The 25,319-nt window shown below is 43.7% G+C and overlaps 1 protein-coding gene across 5 annotated transcripts in view; it reads left to right on the plus strand.

The window, feature by feature from the left end:
- The window catches only part of PHF2 (PHD finger protein 2), a 184,295-nt gene extending 160,961 nt beyond the window's left edge, over window positions 1-23,334 (plus strand). For 4 of the 5 annotated variants that reach the window (XM_074198347.1, XM_074198345.1, XM_074198349.1 and 1 more), the window contains 6 exons: window positions 874-1,031; window positions 8,695-8,972; window positions 14,044-14,139; window positions 14,862-14,971; window positions 16,560-16,821; window positions 21,110-23,334. In XM_074198347.1, coding sequence (XP_074054448.1) covers window positions 874-1,031; window positions 8,695-8,972; window positions 14,044-14,139; window positions 14,862-14,971; window positions 16,560-16,821; window positions 21,110-21,198 — 993 coding nt within the window. In that variant the 3' untranslated portion in view covers window positions 21,199-23,334. The other variant, XM_074198346.1, reaches the window with a different exon arrangement.
- The last annotated feature ends 1,985 nt before the right edge of the window (window positions 23,335-25,319 follow it).

Consider the following 25,319-nt stretch of genomic DNA (forward strand, 5'->3'; position numbering starts at 1 on the left):
ATGCTGGTTATTAATCTCTTATGTTCTCTATCACATCAATTACAACCAACAGTCATTGGTGTGAATTGAATATTTATTGAACATTATGCTAGGTGAACCATCCTAAAAAGAATGGTGTCGTTGGCCACCATCTGCCCACTGTGCCCTTCCATCCTTATTGCCCATGTGGACAGTTTTCTTCCAGATTCCTTCTGCTCTTTTGCTGCATTATTAAATCAAGTGCCTGCTCCCCCATGTCTCGTCAGTTCTGCTCTACAGTGAAATGAAGGCCAGGCTTTCTGGGTGGGCAGCTAGTTCTTCTCTGTGGTAGCTTGTGTTGGCCATCATTACCAACAAAACAGAGAACTCTTAATGTACAGAAGACCCTAGAATTTAGAGCTGGAAGTAATCATTCAATTCAACCCCTTCACATGTAAAAGTAGCTTTTCCCCTTTCAGCCTAAGGATATTGAGTCTTCCTCCTTCTTTCCCCTTGACAGTGCTTGCTCAAGGACAGTTCCTTCTAACCTAGATAAGCTTCTTGGAAGAAAGGGCTTCTTGGCATTGGGTTTGGAAGGCAATGGTTCTTTCTCAAAGCTGGACAGAAGGAGAGGGCAGCCTTGCTAGGACTCTGCTGCTGTGACTGTATATACCTGCCTTCTGAACCCACGTCTAACCTGCTTTACACAAGTGCAGGAGAGGGGCCCAGGTACCAAGGATTGACACTGACCAGACATAGATTATTTTCAGAGCTCACTTCAGGCCATGACAGCAAAAGTTTCTTAAAAGATCCCCTCTTTATAAAAAATTCATCTCTCAGCAGATGACCACTGCTGAGCATCTTACATCTTTTGTTTCCCTTGAGTCACCTGTGGTTACTGCCTTGTCTCAACAGAGTGATGATTCATCGGATGAGGATTCTCTCCATATTGATACAGAAGCCAAGCCAGGTCGCAATTCCAAAGTAAAGAAGGAAAGTGGGAGTTCAGCAGGAATTCTGGATCTTTTGCAGGCCAGCAAAGAAGTTGGAGGATTAGAGTATAACAGCAACAGGTAGTCTCCTCTCATGACTCCTAACTTGGGATATTGTCACTGTGTGGTGCTAATACAAACATGCCTGAAATTAGACAAGTCACTTGTACCGATAACTGTGAGAGAGGATCCCCAGCTAGTGGAAGATGTCCAGCTCTGAGGGGATGATGACAAAGCAGGTCCATGTAATCCATGGGATACCTCACTTTAAGAAATTTTATTCATAGTTTTTGATTTTTATGTCATCTTTGATTTCAAATTTAGTCTTCCTTCAACTCTCTTAGCCAGAGACATCCCTCAAAACAAAGAAAGAATACCAAAAAAAAGTTCTTCAGCAAAACTAAACAGCATGTCAACTGAGTCTGACAGTACATTTGATGTTTGACTCCCTTTGCTTGTAGCCTCTGCATTTTTTCATCTTTGCTTTGGGACTGAGATTTTTCATGGAGATTACAGCATCCAGACTAGTTTTCTTCTTTGTCCTTTATATTATTGTCATTGTATGTAATGTTTTCCTGCTTCTGCTTGTTCAGCTTTGTATCAGTTAGTAGAAATCTTGCTTCTCTGCATGCTGCATATTCACTGTGTTTGTATGTGTCCTATTTCTTTTCGTTCTTGCGCCAAAATTTGGTTAGCCATCCCAAACAATATTGCCAGTAGTGAAATGCTTCACTTACAGAAGGATTTGGGTAGTTAGTCATGCCTCGTGGGCTTCTTTAGGAAGGAACCAAGGAGGGGGAGAGTGCAATGCCTCCCAGGGCTCTGCTGGTATGGTACATCAGCATTGCTGAATGGAGGAAGAGAAAAAGGGTTGGCAGAGTTAGCATCACCTTCAGGCCCAGAAGATTCAGGGTTGGAGGAGGATTGAAGTTGTAAGTTTGTGGTCTTGAAAATCCTTGGAGTGGGAATGCTGGCAGATGGCAGCAGATAGGAAGCAACTCCCAGGGAAATTGTGTCTTCCTTTAGACTAATGGAATCACACTTCTAGAGCTTTGTATAACTTGAGAAACCTTTTCAATAGACTCATTGTCACCAAAAGTCAACTCTCATTACTCCCCAGTGAGTTCCTCCCTATAGGAAATCATCTGAAAACTCCAGGAGGAGGCAACAAAAGAAACCCCCACTGACCACTCTGCTCCACATTGCACTCATCCCCATGCCTGTAGTCTGCATCCCTGGGGTTCCATGGGTATGGGACTTTGTCTACTACTTCAGGAGCAGGAGCCAATTCCTGACCCCAAGGACTGAGGTGCATGTGAGTGTGTGGGGCAGAGATAAAGGGAGGGTTTGCATCTTCTGAACCAAACTCTTGTCCTCTGGCCATAAGCAAGGTGGGCATAGAAGGTCTGGCAGCAGAAAACTTGCATGATTGTAGACTTTTCTGAAGTCCTTTTCTGTCAGTCATACCTTTGATCTTCAGACATTGTCCCTTCTCAGAACACCTTCTGACTCCCCCAAGAAACATTATTACTTACCTCCAGGACCCTCTAAATGTCAACTGACTTGATTATGTTTGGATGTTTCCCTTGAGTGAATTGGGTTTTCTCTATATGGTTCCTGTTACTTTTCTCTTCTGGATTAACTAGAACACACTTATTCTTTGATTACTCTGAAGAAAAGTAGAAGCTCATTTTGCATGTGAGCATCAGGCCCTGAGATCATAGAATCAGACATCTAGAGTCAGAAGGGACCTTAAAGTCTTCTCTTCCCATCCCCTCATTTTACAGATGTTGAAATAGAGATTCAGAAGGATGACTGGCAGACACCCATTTCTACCCTCTGACAGTTCAGGAGAGCTGCTTCCTTAGTTACTTTCCTTCCATATCATTCAAATTCTTGACCCCAGAAAAAGACATTACACAATTGGAAGAGTGGGTGGCCTGCCTTGTTATAAAATCTGGTTAAGTCATTTGCCTGGGTGGGTTGGGGGGGTGTGGGCACTTGTAACGCAGAAATGACTAAGACCCAAGCTTTTATGTAAAGGCACAAGAGACTTGAAGACTTTGCCTCCCTGCTTTGTCCAATCCCTGCCTCAGCCTTCTGAGCCTCTGTGGTTTCTGAAATCAAAGTCGAAGCATCAGTAATAGTGTGGTCTGAAATCCAGCCCCACGTGTGGTTGGTAGGTCAGCTGGAATCGGTCGGATCAGTCCTAGCTCTTAAATAAACACTGGGGTTCTGGTGGTGTGGGTTCAGGTCTTGATTGGAAATAGCTCTTGCTAAATCAAATGACTGTATTTTATTTCATAAATTACTATTTTGTATGCAGTATTCTCTTTACAGACAGCCATGACATGCTTGATCCTAATGGGAAAGAAATCAGACACGAGCTCTTTATGGGGTTTTGGACGACAGATGTGGGGAAGGTTTTCTGCTAGGTATCCTGCATTTCCCTTTTTGTTTTGTTTGCTTAACAAAAAACCCACAAAGTGAATAAACTGGAAATCTTTATCTTGGACATTTACACATGCCATTACGTGGTATTACCCTGTATTTATGTTTATGGTGAATTTGGAGTTTTGCAAGTGTAACTTGAAGTCATAAAAATACAAGCTGCAAGGAACATAAAATGTTAAGGGTTGGAGGTTCTGGACTGCAAGAACTGGAACATGGAAAGTTAAAAATTAGGGAGACCTGAGAACATAGACCATCCAAGCTGGCTAGAAGGGAACTTGGAACTTAGACTATTAGGAATTGGGAAGGACCATAGAAAGACTGTCCAAGTTGGAAGGAGACTTAGGACAAGAAACTTTCAAGTTGGGAAAGAGGGTCACAAAGCACAGATTGTTAGAACTGAAAGATCATAGACCATGGATTGCTCAAGATGGAAGAGAGACTTCAAGGTTATTGAATTTAGTTCTGATTTTCAGAGCCTCAAACTGAGTCCCAGAGAGGGGGAGAAGCTCAGGGTTTCCACACAACACAGCTGGTTAATGAGAGGATTGTCTCTGTGGCTCCTGATCTCATGTGCCCTTTCCCAGACCAAGCTGGCTCCTTGTGAAAGTTCCCTCCTCCAAACACTGCCCCGAGTAGTTTCACTGGACCAGGGCACAGTGCAGGCTCTCTGGGCTCCATGGCATCCCCCATCACCCAGACCTCTTCATTGAATGGTTGCTAACTTTCCAGATCAAACCTCTCCACAGATGCTGATGGTTCTCATGGCTCTGCATTTTTAGGGTGCTGAAAATGAGCAGAGGTCTCCCGTTCAGCCAGGAGTCTCACAGAATTAGAGGCCCCCCCCCCCCAGTTCTGGGCACTCTGGCTTCTTATAAATTCAGACTAGTCCCCTGTGTAGGCCCAGACCTTGGTAGCAATAGGCACCTGAGGGAATGGGCTGCTTCTCTCTCTTCTGGCTGAGCTTTCTCATCTATCTGAGGGTCTCTATAAACCAAACTCAGAAGTGTTGGGGGCAAGGGAGCCCAGCTTCTCCTGCTGTTCCCTTTTGGGCTGAGGAGCAGAATCTGGGAGGTCTCACTACATTGGAGTTAATAAAAAAGGTCTTGTTCACAGTCTTAACCAAGAGAAAGTAAAGACACAAGCAGAAAAGGAAAGAAGTCATTTATGGACCCTGTAATAAAGAGCAGCAGCTCTCAAACGCCTAATAATGGTTTCCTGTTTCATGTTCTATATTATGTACATTTGAGAGTACAGGGCCAGAAATGAAGGGAGGCTGATCTGCAGATAAATACCCTAATGAGAAACACTTTGCATTCAGTCTCTTTAAAATGGTTTTCTACACACGCATGCACATGGACACACACACACACACACACACACAAACACACAACACCCTGCTCTCACTCTTGCTGTGGTTTGACTTGGGTTTGATCAGCCCCTTTCCCTTTATTTGCTGGGGCCTGGTTTGCCCTAGGCAGTTCCTCTCCTAATGCTCCTATTTGGTGTGTAGGGTCAGCTTTTTGATGGTCCATTTCCACTGTTTTGAGGATTCACTGTTTGGGAAAAGAGTTGAAGAAAATGGGGGAAAATATGTTAATTTCTTCTAGATGATTTGCTCTGTGTTTATCACTCGAGGGGAAATAAGTTAAGGATTTTGGTATGATAATTGGAGGATTAAAGTATTAGTTTCCTCACTAAGCATCTGTGTCCTGCTCATTGGTTCACCAGCTGATAGCTTGAATTGGTTTTTATCCTCAAACATACACGTGCCTATGACTGATGTCTATTCTATACCTTTCTGGGGCAGATGCTTACTTCCATTAAATGCTGAACAATTCAATAATGACTAAAGTTGGTATTGGGCAGTGGAATGGGGGTTTAGTTGACGAGCGAGTTTGGAAAATGTTGCATGCAATCAGCTCTTAAAAATAGTTATTTTTAATGGGCATCGATGCAGCCCAGGCTCAATTGGATTGAGCTTCCATGGAAGTGTTCTGGAGGAGAGAGGCACAACTCATAAAAACAGAAAGAGAAATGAAAAAAAAAAAGGCAAAGATTTTTAATTTGATTTCAGTCCATTGTTGAGTGCTGACTATGTTCAAGCCCTCATAGAAATAACAAATACAAAATTAAAACAATCCATGTCCGCAAGGGGCGCCCTTTCTCTTAGGAGGTGGGAAGCAGAAGATACACAGGAAAGAATATTAGCATGGTAGCCTTGTTCGACTATGTTAAGAGCTTTCAGATGAAAGCAGGAATAGGATTGCTCTGTTTGACCCCAAAGGGGAGAGGCAGGACAGGCAGATTTCCATTTGATTTAAGAAAATCTTCCTTCTAGACCTGTCTAGTGGTAGAGGTGGTTAGGAGAGAATGACTTTCCCGTCTGGGAGACTTTCACGCCCAGGCTAGATGACCTTTTAGCAGGGATGTGGTAAAAGGTATAGACTGAGCAAAAGAACTTTGAAAACTTTTCTCATTCCTGTCCCCACTATGTTGACAACTAGAACATATTGACCTAGTGCTCTAGGGCCTCTGTGAGATCTAAAGTGTATTAAGGGACCCAGGTTGGATTCTGAATTCTTCTTACGCCCCAGTTTGACTGTGGACAAATGACTTCAGAGACTCAGTTTCCCTCTCTGTAAAAGAGAGGTAATTTTTTCACTGGGTTGCAAAATTTAAATCTTTTAGATGACTGGATTGCAAAATCACAGAATTCAGAACTGGAAGATGCCTCAGTGGTAACCAAGCTCCCCAGAACCCCACCCCCTCACCCCCAGTTTTACTGATGAGGAAATGGAAGCTTATAGAGATGAAGTCACTTGCCAGGTACTAAGTAGCAGAAATGACTCAAACCCAGGCCTTCCGCCTTCAGATCCAATCGTTCTTACCTGAAGGTGGCAAGAGAACTAAGAGGATAACATCTCTGCTGTATTTCAGTGACTAAGAGCTTTCATGGGAAAAGAGTCATGGTTCCGCTTGGTCTGTGAGGGCAGAACTAGGTGTACTTGGTGGGCGTCATAGAGGTGCCATGATAAATTTGAGATAAAGGATTTCCCATCGTAAATGGAAGATTATCATATGAATGTCATTTTTCTTGTTGTTGAATTCCTACAATTTGAAGAGGGTTCTTGGAACACTTGAATCTGACTTGGTCCCAAGGAGGTCCATTTGAAAGAGTGGCAGTGATAGGGCTTCCTAACTTGAGGCAGTAGAGACTGCTGGTAACTGGGGATGGGGGTGAGGAGATGGGGTCTGTGCAGGTCTGTGCCCCTTGCAGGATGGAGGAATGGCGGAGAGTGTCCTCTAAATAAGGAGGATGGCCATGTGTGACCCCAATAGTCCTAGACTTGGGAAGCCAGCAAAATTTGGTCCTGATCCAAGCATTGAATTTCTCAGTTCACTAGGAAAGGGTGAGGGAAAGATTCTAATAGTTTAGTTCTTTGGGAGAGGAAGCCTTTCTAATCAAAAAAGTACTTACTGAGTGGATAGAGACCACTCTGGGTCAGGAGGACCTGAATTCAAATTTGGCTTCAGATACTTGATACTTACAAGCAGTATGACCTTGGCCAAGTCACTTAACTCTTTTGACCCACAAAAGCCAAAACCAAAAAGAAAAAGTAGTTATTGAAAATTTATTTTATTCAAGATCTGACCTTGGGAGAGACAGGGATAAATCCAACTTCTGACCTCAAGGACCTTAGTCCCTTAAAGCTTGTCTTGAGGTATTAGCATTATGACATCCTCAAAACTCTGGAACTCCTGCAGAAATCTTGTTTCCTCCTGAGGACTCCCAAGACACTGGGGTTAGGAGCAGCTCTGTGTACAGAGGGATTTTCTGTCCACAAACCTACAGAACTAGGGCTGCCAGCCTGCCTTTCTGACATCAGCTTAGACGTAGATCCTCCCTGGGGTATCTACCTCTAGCAAGATTTCCCAAAGGTTTGATGAAGACTGTGATAAGGGAGATTGCCAAGGATCTCCAGAGGTATTGAAGGAGGTGAGGGATTGTCCATTTCTCAGATGTAAATAGGCATATTGGGCTGATCTCAGCTAGGCCTTTCCCCAGGGCAGGGAGAGTGAGGAATCCCAACCGTTTTGGGTAGGGCAGAGGCATCTGGGCTTCCCAGAAGACAAGCTACAAATCTGCTCAGGCCAAAGAGGGTAACCAACAATTATCTCCTCCGCTTTTCCTCCCCTCAGTCAAGCTAGAGATTGTCTGTGGCTAGAAGGGTAAGATAATGGTGTTTGTAAAGCAGTTTATATGGTTCCTGGCTCATGGTAGGTGATTTTCAGATACTTATTCCCTTCCCCTTGCCTATAGCAATCCTAGTCATCTTTCCATTAGGGCCAAGTCCGTACTCACAGGTGGCTCCTTTGCCACCTCTGTCATTTGCTCCATTGTCTTCATGGGTTCTTATTATTCTCTGTGTGAGTATCTATCTGTCTGTCTGTCTGTGGTTCTTCCTCCATTTGCACTGCTTTCTTTAAGTGGAAGGGGGATTAGCTTTGTTCCAGTTGGTCACAGAGGGTAGAAGTTGAAGGTGGGCAGCTTTTGGGAATAGCATTGAGAGTCATCCCAAATGGAATAACTGGGCTTCCCTGGGTGGGGGTGAGTGGCTTCTTCTGGGGATCTTCAGGTGGAGGCTGTATGACCACTTGTTAGGGGGTGTCTTGGAGAGGGGAGTCTTGGTTAGATAACTGGTTGAACTCCCATTTTTTCCAGCTCTGAGTTTCTGTCACTGTCTCTGTCTGTCACATCCCTTCTCTCTCTCCCTCTCCCTCCCTCCTTTCTCTGGCTCGCCATATTTGTTTCCTTCTATTACTCTCTAAATTTGTCTCTCCAAGACTCTTTCTCCCTCTCTGTGTCTCTGGCTTTTCTCCCTCCTTCCTTCTCTCTCAGTTGCCAACCTTGCTGGCTCCCAGAACTCTAGCCTTCACAGAAGTTGGGGGGATGGCTCTTGCCCAGCTGGCTGGCTGGCCTCCTGAACCTGGGTGGGGTATGATGTCATGAGAGGTAGGGAGGGGATTAATCATGCAACTAAAGCATCTGAGGCTTTCTAATTTGTAGCGTTGGGCCCTTGATTTCATAATTGCAAACCATTGATTTCATGTATGGTGGACTTGCCTTGTCACGAGGACTCCAAACCCCAGGCCTTCCTTGTCTGCCTGCCGCCCAGTTGCCGCCCGTCGGCCTCCAGCCCTCCTGGGGTACCCAAGGGGCTATTTATTTTTGCAATATTATTTTTTCAATTAGCTGAGAGTGCCTTATCTCTTCCTGTGCCCCCCTCAGTCAGCCACCTGCCTCCCCCAGCACACAGGAAGCTATTCAGGGAATGTTGTCCATGGCAAACCTCCAGTCTTCGGACTCCTGTCTACAGACATCGTGGGGCACCAACCAAGCAAAGAGCAATTCCATCTCGGCCCAGAACTCAAAGAAGAATGGGGGAGGGGGCAACAAGAGTGCCGGCAAGCGGCTCTTGAAGAAAAGCACAAAGAATAGCATTGACATTGAAGATTATGAGGAGGATCAGGACCACCTGGATGCCTGCTTCAAAGACTCTGATTATGGTGAGTAGCTGCTTTTCTACCCCCCCCCCCCCAGTTGGTGGCCCTCTTACCCTATAGTTGGAGGTAGGAGATTGGGGGGGGGGGGGCTTTTATTTCCTTCCACTTATCCTAGGCCCTCCTGGCCTTCAGTGGTGAGGCTCAGCAAGAGGGTAGGGTCAAAGCCTTGAACCTGGAGCCCCCTTGTTGCTCCTTCACAGGCTCAGAACTAGGGGAGTCAAAAAGCCCTCCCCAAGTGTCTCTTCACCAGGGCAGTGGTGAGTTGTCCGCCTCTCAAAGTGAAATGTCCATTTTTGCATGCATTTTCTTAGGGAAGGATTCTAGTTCTGGACTGTTCTGTGGAGCCACCACACCTACCTCAGGGAATTTTTTTGATCAAAGATTGTTAGAACCAGAAGGGACCTCAGAGATCATCTGGCCATGCTGGCCAGAGGCAGGTCTGGGAGGAGAGTCCAGGTCTTCCACTTCTGGGCATCGTGCCATCTGTGATGCCTTTGCTTCTCTAGTCTGCTCTGTGAGGAGGTCTTGGGCCTCCAGGAGCGTGGTTTCTGGGCTACTCACTAAGGAAGGAGAGTGGGTTTGGTCCTCCACAGAGCAAGATGAAGCTCACGAACTCTCTCCTCTTAAACTGATCTGCTCCATCTACTTCATTAGCGACTCACAAGGATCCTGGGGTGACTGGGGTGCACTAGGTCAATAATCATGAATTCTAATCTTGCCTCTGTTATTCCCTTGCCTCTGGTGTTAGGCAAGTCACTTGATTTCCCTGGACTTCAGTTTCCTCTTCTGCAAAATGGTGATAGGATGGGGGAATGGTCAGCCTCATTGACTTCTTCTGATTCTACGTCTCAATCTTCTCTAAATCTTTAGTTTAGGAATTAGGATCTTCAGGTGGAAGTGACCTGAGAAATGCAGCAGGAAGGGAAAGGGAAACTGAGGCACTGAAAGGTTTGAGTTTCAAAGGTCACATTTAATAGTAAGGAGCAGAACCAGGATTTGAACCTTGGCCTTTCCAAGACCAGACTCCTTTCCTGTCTCCTCCTTTTGTGGGTAAGAGGTCAGCTGGAATGATCTTTGGGGAAACTCTTAAGATTTCCTGTGGCCAGCTTGGATAAGACTGTTCTGACACATGGTGTCATCTTAGAATCACATTTCTTTATCATTTTTAAATGTTTTTTCCCCCCAACATTGTATTATTGAAATTTTATTTAATTTTTCCTACTTTTAAGTTTTACAAAGCATTTTCCCTACAGTAAACCTGTGAGATATTAGGGTGGTCATGATGATTATCTTTTACTTTGTCTAGACTGATATGGGGAATTTCAGCAAGCAAACTCTCTCCTGATTCAGATCAGCTCCTCTCCTATACCTTGGAATCTTAGAAGCATAGGGCGCTGAGAGGGAGGGTTTGTCCAGGTTCGCACGGCCAGTGTGTATCTGAGGTGGCACCAGAACCTGGGTCTTCCTGCCTTTTGGACCAATTTTCCATTTACATAGCACTTTAAAGTTGAACAAGCACTTTAAATGGACTATCTCACTGGATCCCCAACAACCCTGTGAGGTAGAAGCTAGTCTTATCTGCCTTTAACTGAGATAGGAACAAGTGTCTGAGGCAGGATTTCAATTTAACTCTTCCTTACTCCCCACTGTGCCATAGCGTTGCCTTGTATTATTAAATAATATTAGCTATAGATATTGGGCAGTCTCTGTTCTATCCCTCGAAGGCCCCTTCCACCAGGATGGAGGCAGTCAGGCTCCAACGGGGGAGCACATACATGCAGGGTTCACCTTTGGTTCTGGGGAGCCGTATCCATTCCTGAGCCATGTAATCGAAGCCCCACATCCCAGATTGTGGCTGCTGGCCACCTGGCCTGACTGCTTTATAGAAAGATGTTACTGTGAAAATGAGGATCCTCCAAAGGCTAAGGCAAACGAGACTTTGTTCCATTTTAGAAACTGTATGTTCCAAAGATGACTTTTTGGAGAGTCTGTGGTGACTTGGCAATTAGAGCTCCTTTAGGCCACCAGTCCATCTGATGACATTCAAAATCCACTGGAAGCGTTAGAAAGACTGGAATGTGGAAATGGGCCGAGGTCGCAGAAATTCAATTTAAAACCATATTTGTATACTGAGTCCAGTGGTGGTCTTTCCTGCATGCAGGCTTGGTTAACAAAGGCTGGATTACTGCCCAGATGGTTGGCAGATTTGGGTTCAGCTGCTGAATTGTGCTGTCGTTCTAGGACCGTATTATTGGTTTGACAAACAGAAACTGAAAGCAAAATGAATTGCACATTTTTCAAGATGTATCAAGTAGACTGGGGATAGGGCCTTTGAAAAAGATACAAGGTCTTGGGTTTCCATTGGACCTTGAGCGGGGGCTGAGCGCATAGCTTCCATTCCCCAGGTAATTTTCTGAAGGCCCAGGCACCCTCCTTGCTTTGTCCCTCAGGGCTCTCAGAGAATCACAGAATTTCAAAATTGGAAGAACCCTTATTGACCATCAAATTTAACCTGTGCTTGAAAAGCATTGTCCACCAGAACATCCCTGAAGTGGGGCCCACCTGTGCTGAACACAGTCTACCCTCTTCAACTCCAGGGGTCCATCTGCCAGTTTCTCTTTTCCACCCTCCCTTCCTCCTCTTCCTTCCTCTCTCTCTCTCTCTCTCTCTCTCTCTCTCTCTCTCTCTCTCTCTCTCTCCCTCCCTCCCTCCCTCTCTCTCTCTCTCTCTCTTTCTTTCTTTCTTTCCTCTTTCTCTCCTCTCTTTCTTTCCTCTTTCTCTCCTCTCTTTTGTTTTCTCTCTCTCCTCTTTTCTTTCTTTCTTTCTTTCTTTCTTTCTTTCTTTCTTTCTTTCTTTCTTTCTTTCTTTCTTTCTTTCTTTCTTTCTTTCTTTCTTTCTTTCTCTCCTCTCCTTCATTCTCTCTCCTCTTCTTTCTTTCTTTCTCTCCTCTCCTTCATTCTCTCTCCTCTTCTTTCTTTCTTTCTTTCTCTCCTCTCCTTCATTCTCTCTCCTTTCTTTCTTTCTTTCTTTCTTTCTTTCTTTCTTTCTTTCTTTCTTTCTTTCTTTCTTCTGTCTCTTTCCCTCCCATCCTCCCTCTCCCTCTTTCTTTCTTTGCCTTTCTTCCTTCTTTCCTTCCTTTTTCTTTCATTTATTTATTTTCTAGCACTGATTCTTAGAACATTAAAAGGTGACAGCAGCTCTTCCCTCTTTTTCTGAATTCTCTTTAGAAAATTCTTTTCTCTTCAAGGATAGATTTTTCTTCTAAGACATTACATTGAGACAAAGAAGGACTACGTTGATGCATGATTCCTCATGAGTCAGCTAGAGAAAGCAACCTTAGATAACCTCACAGGATGACAAAGGAGGATGCAACCATAATTGTAAACTTACTTGTGGTTCAAGAAGAGAATGGGGATACAATGAAATTAAATTGCCAGGAGTTAGGCAACTTAGATACTAGTTAAAAGTCTGCCTCTAAGTATCTAATAAACTTTAGAAAAATTGTTCATCATATGTCTCTATTTCCTTCTGTGTTCATAATCTTTCACCCTAGGAGTCATCCTGGATTCCTCACTGTTTCTCAGCCTCCATATCCAAGCTGCTCTTGGCTCAGACCTTTTCAGCGTCTCTCAGTTTCAGCACCTCTCAATCTGGCTCTGACGCTGCCACCCTGTGAGGCAGCCTTCAACACTTCACACCTGGCCTGCTTCAAGCCTCTCCCCATTTAATCTACTCAAGGCACTAGAATGATTTTCCTAAACACAAATCTGATCTTGCCTCTCTGCTGCTACTCAGTAAACAACTTTCTGTGGCCTCCAGGATCAAATATGTTTGACATTCTAGCCTTGTCCTCTTCCTACTTTTTCAGTCTTCTTACCCCTTGTTTTCTGACTCTTTAATTCAGGCTCACTAGTGTCTTGGCTGTTCCATAAACAAGACTCTCTGTCTTTTGACTCTTAGATGTTTCCTCTGGTCATCCTCCATGCCTGGAATGCCCTCCTTCCTTGTGTCCACCTACTGACTTACTTCCTTTAAGTCTTAATTAAAATATAGGAAGTCTTTCTCAACCCATTTTTAAATCTAGTGTCTTTGTTTTAAAAATTATTTCCTATTTTTTCTATATCTTCCTAGTTTGTATACATTTGTCTGTCTTCTTTCCCATTAGATTGTAAACTCCTTGAGGTCAGGGACTCTGTATCTTTTTTGTCTCTCCAGGCTTTAATTTAGCATGGTACCCACTTCATATCTGGAGCTTAATAAATATGTATTGATTGACTGATAGAAATGAGCATAGTATTATTTTCTCTAAATTGCTTATGGGGGAGGTAGTAGATTGTCAAGCAATTGAAACAATAATTGTGTCAGTGCACAACTAGAAAGTCAGAATTCAAATCCAGATTCTAAAGCTACTGTGTTTCCCTTCCCCACTGCCCTTCCTAAAATCCCTTCATATTTTTTTAATGAGCTGTTAATTTTAAGAACTTCCCTCCTCTTCTGCAACCAATGGAATCTCCTCAACAGACAGATTCGTGTAGCCCCCCTTCTTGGTGGAAGTATAGCTATTGGGTGAGTGATGTTAACTAAAGAAATGGCTAAGTGTTTATATAGATTTAAGAATAACTGGCAGCCCTTGCTTCACAGTAAATTGGGGTAGTTCCTAAGCATTTCTAAAAAATCCGTGCCAGTAGTGAGAATTCAGAACATGAGCCCCCCCCCCAAGAAATTGGGAAGGAAATGATTCTAGGAAAGAAGCCTGTAGGTAGATACACACACACACACACACACACACACACACACACACACACACACCCTGTGGGAGAATGTCAATTGGGAAGGCATAAATAAATGACTTAACTATTCTTAGTATGCATCTGAGAACATAATTCAGGTTTATAGAATGCTTTATGGTTGCTTGCAATGCCTCTGAGAAGATTGGATCTGCATTCCCCCATTCCCAAGGGAGGAAACTGGCCCAGAGCACTTGCCCTTTAACCTATAGAATGATGCTCCTCAGACCAGCCTGCCAGGAGGCTCAGGTGTTGAGAAAGCTTTTGTTTCTTTTGTTTTGGTTTAGTCTACCCTTCCCTGGAATCAGATGAAGATAATCCTATATTCAAGTCTCGATCAAAAAAGAGAAAAAGCTCGGATGATGCTCCATACAGCCCAACAGGTAACTCTGAACATTTGGTCTTTGGAGTTTTTAGAAAAGGGATGCTTTCCCTTTTCATCCCATGTTCTTCCCTGCCTCCCCACACTCTCAGAGTTCATTTGGAACAGTTTTACCAGACTGTCCTTTTTAGTTTTTGCAAAGCAATGGGGTTAAGTGACTTGCCCAAGGCCACACAGCTAGGTAATTATTAAGTGTCTGAGGATGGATTTGAACTTAGGTACTCCTGACTCCAGGGCTGGTGCTCTATCCACTGTGCCACCTAGCCGCCCCCAGACTGTCCTTTCTGATAGGGACTGAGACACAAATTTAACCTTAACCAGGGCTGTCAGCTGGCATCTCAGCCTCAGCTTTGGTCTGTGGGTGGCTGTGTGAGCTTTCCTTGTGGCCTGGTCTTTGTGGTCGAGTGTTGAGTTAAGAATAGGAGGCTCTGGTGGGAACACCAGACATCTATTCAGCTAGAAGTGATTGCATTGAGGGGGGGTGGGATGGGGAATAGGCTTCTTCTTTTTGGGTGGCACAGGGGGACCACTGAGGCTGATGTTCAGGAGACACCCTGTCAGACCTGCAATGTTTTCCTTTCAAGCTCTTCCCTGTGAAGGCATCTGAATATGGGGGTGCTGAGGCACAGGGAACAGGAGCCTTCTGCTCTGACCTCAGCAGTGTGGGTTCAGCATGGGAGCCCTGGAATAGCTGGATCATTGATACATTCTTTTTGTCTTTAGCAAGGGTCGGGCCTTCAGTGCCTCGGCAAGATAGACCTGTGCGAGAAGGGACGAGGGTAGCTTCTATTGAGACTGGGCTGGCAGCAGCTGCAGCCAAACTCTCCCAACAGGTGAGCGCGCATGTGTGTGTGTGTGTGTGTGTGTGTGTGTGTTGTGTCTGTGTCTATGTGGGTCTATGTGGTAGTGGTGGCAGTTATTCCCCCTCCCTTCTCATCACTACAGTGTTGATGTGTGCTGCCAATGGCCCATAGCCCATTGAATATTCATTGCAAACCCTGATAGTGCACAGCTTCCCCATGAGTTCACTCTGTTAGGAAGGAAGTGGGAAGTGAGAAATTTTCTGAAGCAAGGATTTGGAGGCAAAATGTCCTGTTGGGGAATGTTTGCTGCCTTGTATGAAAGATGGGGAGCAACTCCTCAGGACCCCAGCTGCAAACGTATCATCTCTCATAAGGAAGCACTCAGACAGCATTATTCAAGTCTTTTTGAATGGCTTCTTGGTGATGATATTTTGTATTTTGAAAGATTGAACTTGTCTGGATCCAATAGGGAGCTAGCCTTTATGGCTTCCTGTTGCTGTCATTTCTTAGTGGATTTTGAGATTCAGAGAATGATTAGGAACCTACTCTAAACAGTCCCACTTTGACCAAGGTTTGATCCATCCTTCTTAGATTTTTCAGTGGGTTTCCATTTGTCACCTCAGTGAAGAGATAGGTCAGAGGAAGAGAGTTACTGAATACAACTACTGAATAGCTAAGGTCCCATGACCACTAGCCTTCCCAGAGCTGTGGTGGTCTTGATTTAAAATAAAGTGCAAAACTAAATAAACAAACAAATAAATAAATAAAAAGAAATGAAGTGCAATCACTGCAGGCTGGAAAGCCTAGTTTTTAGGAAGGGATTTTAGGAAGGTCAGTGGGGATGGGAAACACATGGTAGTTTTAGAATCTGGATTTGAATTCTGACTTTCTACCCATTATTTATATGAACATGGTCAAGTTTATGATGGGAGATTGGCTGGAATGGAACTATGAATAGCCCCATTATTTCTCCCAAAGCTGAAAGTCTCCTCTCCCCTTAAAGATGAAATAATCTAGTGGATGATTGTCCATGTACAACTTTTACTAGACTGTTCACTGCCATGGGGAGGAGGGAGGGAAGGGAAGGTGGTAAAAAAAAATGTGGAACTCAAAAATTTGCAAATGTATGAATTTGCATGAAATTGGAAAAATAAAATAAAATTTCAATAAAAAAAAAAAAGAGAACCTGGTAGATAATGAGAGAGAAATGCTTGACTTCTTGAGATCTGGTGGAGGGGTGAACAGGGCCTCTTTCCATTTTGAATTCCTTGACCTTTCTATTACCCAGCCTCTTTATAAGCCATTCCCACTGTTCATTCCCTGCATCTTCTCCACCATATCTGAACTTTAGTTTCAGGGTCAAATTTCAGAAATGACATCGTGTCCCAGGGCTGAAACCACACTGCATAGGAAGCCTTGATAACTGTCTCTCCTTGCCAAGTAGGAGTGGTCTTTCCACTGGGTCCCTAGGGTGCCTTCCTGGTCCTATAGCCTCTCCCTATCCCCTCCCCCACCCTGTTAACTTTGACCTTACCATGCTGTTCATCACTGGAGAAGGAACTTTTTTTTTTAATGGATCCGGGGAATGGGCTACAGTGACTGTGTGCTTTCTTCAAAGGAGGAGCAAAAAGGCAGGAAGAAGAAAAATACCAAAAAGAAATTGTCACCGAACAACACTAATAAGGTCTCCCAGGAAAGCAGCTCACCTGAGCCCAAGCTGGAGTCCCATAGCAGCAGCCTCACTGACCACGAGTATACAGCAGGAGTCAGCAACTTTGGAGGGGCTCAGGTCACTCGCGGCTCCCAACCCATGGCACCTGGAGTCTTCCTCACCCAGAGGAGGCCGTCTTCATCATCCCAGAATAATGCAGCTGCCAAAGGTACGGTGTCTCGTGGGCGGCTGCTACCTTAAAGGGTTCTTTCTTTGCATCTCTGTTACCTGTAACAGAGTAGAGTTCTCCTAGGGGTGATAGGGAGCTTGCTCCTGGAGTCTGCCCTCCTTAAGGCAGGCCATTTCTCTTTAGACATGATCCCTTTTTTTCTGTACTAGAGAAAGAGCCCCTTTCCTTAGGTGGCCCAGTACCAGCTTCTGCTCCAGCATCTGAGCTTTCTCTACATAGCCACCCACAATTAGGGCTGTCGATAGTAGATGAAAGAACAACTTGACCAGCTTTCTCAGTTGTCTTCAGCAAAGCTGCTATTCTGGCTTTAGATCCTGAGGAGGGCAAAATGACAAGTGAAGAGAGAGGAGGAGAGAATCAGCCAAGATCCATCAGGCTTTGTCTCCTCAGCTTCTGGAACCCGTGGTGTAGGAAGAGATGTTCTGGGTTTCTGTCTCAAGGGAAGAGTTTCCAGCTGATCTCACCTTGTCTGGTCCTTTTCTCAGCAACCTGCTTGTGACCCTTTTCTTTCCCCTGTCACATTCCACATTTAGAAGTTAATATTTAGTATTTAAAGATTTCATGTTGTCAAGGGTTTTATGCTTAACCTGGAGTAGGAATTTCTGTGTTCATTCATTCAATAAAAATTCATTTATTCTTTAAAAACCCAACAATCAAAGACATTGTGCTAGATTCTAGAAGAAGGTATATGGGAATAAGGCATGGTCCTTCCTTGCCCTTAAAGAATCTAGTTGGACGTAAGATAAGTAAAGAATTGTGACAAGATAGGGTAGGAGATGTCCAAACTGACTGTTAGTGAATCTTCAACTAACAGCTAGTATTTACATAGAGCTGTAAGGTTTACAAAGTACTTGGCATAGATTATCTTACTGGTTCTCAAAATGGTTTTATGAGGTGGGTTCCATTATTATTCCTATTTTACAGATGAGGAAACTGAGGCAGCGAGCAATTACATGACCTTTGACCAGGGTCTGAGGTGGGATTCTAAATTAAGCTCCATGAGGGCAGAGACTATGTCTCATCCAAAAGCATCTCCTTGATGCTGAGCAAACTGCTCTGCATACAGGTGTGTAATGAAAACGTATTGAGTTGAATATTTGATAAATTTGGAAATTTTTTTATTTGTAGCCCAAATTAGAGTTTTTAGGCCCTAGAATTTTGAGACACCTTGTATCAAAGTAACAACAGGCTCAGTGGCTCAGGTTTCTGATCAGTTGTCCTTGTCTGCCATCTCTTTTATGCTGGTTTTCACCCTGGTCCTTTGTAAGGGGAAACAAATTTTAATTTTGAGAATTAAACATTAGGAAAAATGAGAGAAAGGCAGCATAGTGGGAAATGTGGAGGATGGCAAAGGAGCTTAGCCTCTAGTAATTTATGGTGCTCTTAGAGAGGCAAATGATGATAAAAATAGCTCAGAAGAGTAATTTAATTTAAAAAATACTCCTACCCTTAGCTTATTTGGGTTTCAGAGCATTTCTGACCCAATCTCCTCCACCTCATTTCCTTACCTCCACAGTGAGGGTTGAGACTGGCTGACAGCCAAGGCTGCTTTCAGCCTTAACATTGTGTCTTTACATTAAAAAAGGTGTATTGACATCTTTTGTTTTTATATTAGTCATTTTAGGGTACACACCAATCATCCCATAAACTTCCTGATTTCCGTGATTGGAAAAAATTAAGCCAAAATGATCGATCCAGTGACCCAGTTCCTAGTTCAAAATCTGCCACTTAATAGGTGCTTTTTAAGAGTTTATTGGGTGGCTAAGTCTTGAGAACATATGAGACATGCCCTCTTGCCTTCTGCATTGGCTTGATGTTTCCCCCTCCAGATCTGAACTAGTCTCACCAAAGCCTCTGAAAGTGTACAGAGTTTTTTCTCTACCTGGCCACCACAATCAAGGCTGTAGATAGTAGATGAAGGAACAGCTTGACCTTCAAAGATAGGTTTATCAGCTTTTAACAAAAGTACATTTTGGAAAGGTTTTCAGCTGGAAGGGTTAAAGCATTCAGTCACAGTATCTGGGCACATATTGTGTTGAATTTGTGTCTTTAGTCACCAAGAATTCAAGTGATCTGAGGTGATCATTCTCCTTTTGACAATCTGGAAAATTGAAGTTGGGCTTCTCAGGTTCCTTCCTCCAGTCCCCCTGCAGTGGAGGATTACCTCCCGGAGACTCTCAGTAAATGTTGGTTACTGAGGATCATAAGAAAAGCTGTGGCTCTGTTTTGGAACAATCCTGAACACCTGCAGCTTTTTCTGAGAGGATTTTGTTAGCCACTGCCTTTTTTGCTTGGTGGGTGAAGAGAAGGGGGGGAGTGCAGGGAACTTGAGGGCAAAGGGGATTCTTTTCTTTATTGCCAGTTCACCATCAAGACCCTCACAGTTGACTCCATCTGCAGGTAAAGTCTGCAGGCCCAGGTAGAGCCAACTGTGAAGGTCTTGATGGTGAACTGGCAAACTTAGTAAGGCAGTGGGTGTGCTGGCAAATAGGTAACAACCCACTCATTTAAAAAGTGTGTACAATACTTTTAAGTTTAATTGCATTCAGATAATCTAGGTGTTGTAATGAATAGGACAGCAGGCCTGAGTTCAATTCTGGCCTTGCACATTTACTAAGTCACTTAATTTCTATTTGCCTCAGTTCCTCATCTGAAAAATGGTGACACAGTGAAGAAGGAAAACTACTCTGGTGTCTTTGCCAAGAAAAGTCCATAGACAACGTCCTTGAGGTCACTGGAGTGGTACATGACCAAAAGACAGAATAGCAGCTACCTCCACTTTCCTAAGCCTAGGCAATCACCACATAATAAATCAGCCCTGACTTGTGGCAGTTGCCGATTTCTGAGGTGCCTCCACCAGATGCTCTCCTCTGGGGTCAGACCACTCCTAAGGATCCTAAGGCACCTCCAGGAATTTACTGAGTCTCACAGTACTGGAAGGACCCTGGAAAGCAGCTGGTCTCCTCCTCTCATCTCTCAGATCAGGGTAAAGAACCTAAAATGCAGTGATTTGCCCAGGGCTGTATCAGACTTGGCTTGAGGCAATGATGGAGTGTTTAATGCTCCAGATTTGGAGTCTGGAAAGGGCTGCCTGGGAATCCTGCTTCAGACATTAGCTTGGTGACCCCTAGCAAATTCTTGTTGTCTTGGAGTTTCAGTTTCCTCATCTATAAAATTAAAGGATGGGATTTGACCTCTACTGTGGGAATCCTGCTTCAGACATTAGCTTGGTGACCCCTAGAAAATTCTTGTTGTCTTGGAGTTTCAGTTTCCTCATCTATAAAATTAAAGGATGGGATTTGACCTCTACTGTCTCTTCCAGCTCTTAAATCTGTGATCCTTTATGTCTCTAATCATTTAATCAATTGGCAAATATTTATTAAGCACCTCCTATGTATGTATAGTCCCCTGGGTTTGGCCTCTGGGGACTTTGTTTCAAGGGGAGCCAGGCAATTCTCTTATTTTGATGAAGTTGGTGTTCGAGGGCCTGCTCATCTAGAGAGACATCATAGGGGACTAGATTTGGAGACATTTGGCTTCCCATTATCACTAGGATATTGAGCAAGCCTCTTAAGTGCTCTGGGTCACAATTTTTCTCACCTTTAAATGGAAATCTCTAACCCCATATTCCTCTTCAGCCTGAAGGGGCTCTCCTCCTCTCTGTCTGGTCTCCTAGGGTACCCTTGACCCCAGCCCTGGAGCCCTGGAACTCAATCTTTTCCCCATCTTCCTCCTTGGTGATCTTTTTGACTATTGTTGTCCATTGCTGGCTTAGACAGGGTAATGGGCCTTTGATCATTGCTAGGTATTGACTGTTACCTCGGGCCCTTATTCTGGCAGATCTTGCTCTTGTCGACATTATCACCTCCTTTGCTTAATGGAAGTCCTCATTTAACACCGACACTATCTCTGTTTACTCTCATTCTAGCCTGTCTATAGTGTTGTGAAATTCCTGAACCGCAGAAGGCCGTACCCAAATTCAATGACAAAAACCCATCCCAAAGCTAAATTGCAATGAGCTGGGCACCAGTGCCTCTGGACAATGGAGAGTGGGCTGTAAGTGCATTTGAACATCCAGAGTGCCTCTGGCCAGGGTTCCCATGAAGCAGCAGGCAGGCCGCCCCTCTGTGGACCCGCGGAGTTCCATCTCCAGCCTCCCTCTTGGAAGGTGGAGGCTTTTACAGGAGAGCCTTCCAGAGAGCAGCTTGGTTGGTCCTGGAGCGTGGGAGAGGCTGACCGTCTTTATTGCATCTTTTTCTTTCCCCAGGAAAACGCACGAAAAAAGGCATGGCGACAGCCAAACAGAGGCTGGGGAAGATTTTGAAAATACACCGGAATGGGAAGCTCCTCCTTTAATATTGGAGCAGCCAGGACTTTTCTCCCCAGCCCAGGACTTCTTCCTGAGCCAACACTAAATCTTCAACTCTTGGAGGACTGCCGTAGTATTGCGCTTCATCCTAGGGAGGACCCCAAGTTAACTTTTTGTCACCACTCAAAATAGTTGTTTTTAACTTTCAGCAGTCAGAGTGTACAGAGCACTGCTATAAATATTTTTTAATATAGACGTCCGTTCTCAAGTTGCTGAGAGTGACCATTTCGCAAAAAGTTAACCCAAGAATTTGAGGACCATTCCAGTCTTAGGAGAGTATCCCTTGAACTTGTTCCCAAGGGCAAGGTGGTTTTGCTTGAAGAGATGCTCATCAGTCTGGAGCACACTCCCTTTGAAAAAGGAAGTGTGGACCAACGCCAGAGCCATCTGGGTGTGGAGCAGGAAAAGAGCTCGGAGTTGGTAAAATTCTGGTGCTTGCCAGAGGTTAACAAAAAGAAACAGAAAAAGAGAGAAGGGACGCTCCGTTCTTTTTTTTTCTCCCCAAGTCATTTTCAGACAAAAGCCGAAAGCACTCAACTTGATTACCGGGTTAAGGTCTTTTCTTCCCTGTTAGGAAGTTTGAAGACAGGGAGGGGGGAGCGAAGGGTATTAACTGCACAGGAGCACTTGGAATTAGGAGACCATCTTGGAGTCCAGAGCTGTATCTGTTGATGCACAGGGTTGGGGTGGCAGGGAGACTCTTGGTGCGCTGGACCACCTCAGCCCAACTGTAGCTGCGGGATGGTGAAGGGGGGTAGTAGGGGGTCCCTCAGGAGCCTAGGTTCTTAGCCAAGGCTTGGTGGTCTCTTGGGCTTGGAAGACAAATTCCCTAGAACCTGAGGGGTACAAGGCCAAGCTGGGAAGGAGGCCCCATGAGCCCCCGGCCACTCCTTCCTGCTGCAGAGGTTGTCCATTGCTGACCTCAAAGCACTTCTCACCTGCTCCAGCGGGCATCCCTCTGGGAGTCTGAGGAGAGGGGCCGCAGGTGCAGCCCAGTGGTTCCGGTGGTCCCACCGGGTCTAGTCACCAACGTTGGGCTGATTGACAATTTGACTGGATAATTTGTCTTTTTAACTCTTAGCGTTTGGTGTAGAGTGCTTTTATCTTCCACTGAGCGGCTTGTCTGCACATAAACACTGAGGGGGGTGGAATTTGTTTCTCAGGCAATCCCGACTTTTCATTTTAGATGTGTTTTCCTAAGACATATTTTTCATAGAATGTAGCTTGTAAATAGCTTTTTAAAATAACTTCTTTTTATAAGAGTAAAAGTATCTTTAGAAATTCCTTTCTATAGAATACTTCATTAACATTTATACGAGTTTTTTGCTGAGTATGATAAACTGTTGTATTTTTGTTTGATTCTTTTTAAAAAAAACTTTTTTTTTGTTTTTCTGTTTTCCGTTTTTGTTTCTTTTTTGTTTGTTTTTGTTTCTTTTTTTTTTCCTTTGGGAATTAGGTATTGCCTGAAAAACAAGTCACGTTGGTGCAGTCTTATACAGAATCAAATAGTACAAAAAGAAATCTATTTAAGACACATTTTGAAGATGACTCTTCAACTTTAATACCAGCTCTTTGTTTTCATTCTTGTATGATGAGGGGGGTGGGGATACAGTTATTTTACTAGCACCTTGTGAAGTGTTTCTGTGTTTTGTGATGATGTAATTTATTAATGTTTGTAGCTTTTTATATTTGTATATTTCTTATGAGCTTTGTTTATATACCCATTACCTGGATGAAACGTCCACGAGCAAACAGCTACAGGAAACAACTGAGGCCTTATTAACTGACCCACCTCCCGTTGGGGTGGGACACAGGCTGGGAAGACGGCGGAGGAGAGAAGAGTTAGTCTAATGGGGCCCCAGACTTAATCAAAACAGGTGTTTTTAAAGCTTCCTTTGACACTGTTCTTGTCCAGCATTTATATTAATCGAATCCAGGCATCAAGCTATTTTTTTTTAATTATTTTTTTTCCGCAACATGTACATTTCTAACAAAGTTTATTGTGGCTATTACAGTGTTTTATTTACTGATTCATATCAAATGCTCTTGTATCAAGTCCATGGAATCTAAGTAAACTTAGATCAAAGTTTAAAAAAGTAAAATATTTCAGGTTTTGTACAGAACGGTGTTTCTGCAGTTTTCTGCCTTATTGATCTAGTGGTTATTGAAACAGCGGCAGTAGCAGGAATGGTCATACTATTTGTACCAATAGCAATCATGACTGACATGTGACCTTGTACTCTCAAGGTTGCAGTTTTTCTTTTTTTAATTTTTCCCCCAATTTTATGCAGAGATAGTTTTCAACAATAATTTTTTTTTGGTAAGGTTTTGCATTTCACAATTTTTTCCCTCCCCCTTCCCCCCATGGGAAGCAATCTAATATAGGTTATACATGTCTAACTATGTTAAACATATATCCATATTAATCATGTTGAGAGAGAGAAGAATCAAATCAAAAGAGGAAAAAAACCCATGGGGAAATCAATAATACATAAAACAAATTTTAAAAACTGAAAAGAGTAAGCTTTGGTCTGCATTTAGACTCCATAATTCCTTCTCTGCTGGTGATATTTGCCATCACAAGTCCTTTAGAAACTGAGATGAACAAATCCATCATAGTTGATCATCACCCAGTGTTGCTGTTACTATGTACAACGTTCTGGTTCTGCTCACTTTACTCGGCATCAGTTCATGCAAATCTTTCCAGGCTTTTCTGAAATCCTATCCCTCATGATTTCTTACAGAACAAGTGTTCCATCACATATATACATATACCACAATGTGTTCAGCCAGTTCCCAATTGATGGGCATCCCCTCAATTTCTAGTTCTTTGCCATCATGAAAAGAGCTGCTATAAATATTTTTGTATATGTGGGCTTTTTTGTTATCCTTTTTGGGATAACTTTTACCATAATCTCAGGTATGTAGGTATGTGGGCTAGCTCCATCCTTAAGTCATATTTGTTCTGGATTTAACAAGGACCCTTCAGGAGAGAGAGAGGGGAATGGTCACTTCTCCTTAGGCCTCAGTTTTTTCTCTATAAAGTGAAGGGGTTGTTAGTCTCCTAAATTTCTAGTTTAAGGATCTGAGCTGACCCTAGAGAATGATAAAGGTGAAAAGATCCTAAAAAAAATCTAGCCTTGATCCTCACATCTTACAACTGATCCTGCAAAACCACAATGTGCCTGTCCATAGCTCCCTGGGCAACCTCAGGAGGCTAGAAAGGCAGCCTCAGGACAGATGGGTCCATCTCTGGAGGGCCAGGACCTCCACAGGCCTTAGTGACATTGGTTTAGTATTAGCAAGATGCAAGCTGCAGAACTGGTTAAAGATGCCAAGGAATCCCTGGTTGTGTATTTGTGTGTGTGTACATAAATCAAAACTGCACAGAATATAACAGCTATGATTGCTCATCTTGGAAAACAAGGTGAGTTTTTTATGCCATTCTAAAACTAGAGAGTTGGGAGCTAAGTGATATCTCCAAGGGTTCACCACCTCAGGTAGGAATGACTGTGGCACAGATGAGATTGGAGTAATTCCTGAACTGGCGTCAATTTACAAATCATTAAAAAGTCAAATTTGGGGGAGCTTGCAGTGGAAGCTGACATTAAACAAGCCTAAAGAAAACAGTCCCTGTTTTGCTATCTGCTGTTCTTGGAGGCAAGAGTAGGAATGTTACCGTTCCACACCCAGTGTTGTCTGAAAGTAAGTAAGGTAGGCTCTTGGTGGTAATTGAATTTGGGTGGAATCATTGGGCTTATCTGGTTTCAGCTTTTACTCTCCTGTCTGTGGAGTAGAAGTGTTGAAAAAAGAGCAGCCCTTGTTTAACCAAGGGTAGTGCTCCATTGTGTCCCTAAGACTGAAAGATCCAACTTTGAACCCTCACATTGACTGTGAGACCCTGAGCAAGTAAATCCTCCTGAATCTGTTTCCTCTATAAAGTAGGAGCTGACAACAGAGACAGTCTAACTTGGGGTGATTGAAAGCCCAAAGAGCTGCTTTATATAAAAGACTTTGAAAACCTTAAAGGGTTATATCAATGGCAGCTATAATTGGATACAGGGAGCCTCTGGCTGTAAAGACCAGGAAAGCCTTAAGGTGATCTTTG

This window comes from Macrotis lagotis, chromosome 8, assembly GCF_037893015.1.
Source record: "Macrotis lagotis isolate mMagLag1 chromosome 8, bilby.v1.9.chrom.fasta, whole genome shotgun sequence".
Lineage (NCBI taxonomy): Eukaryota > Metazoa > Chordata > Mammalia > Peramelemorphia > Peramelidae > Macrotis > Macrotis lagotis.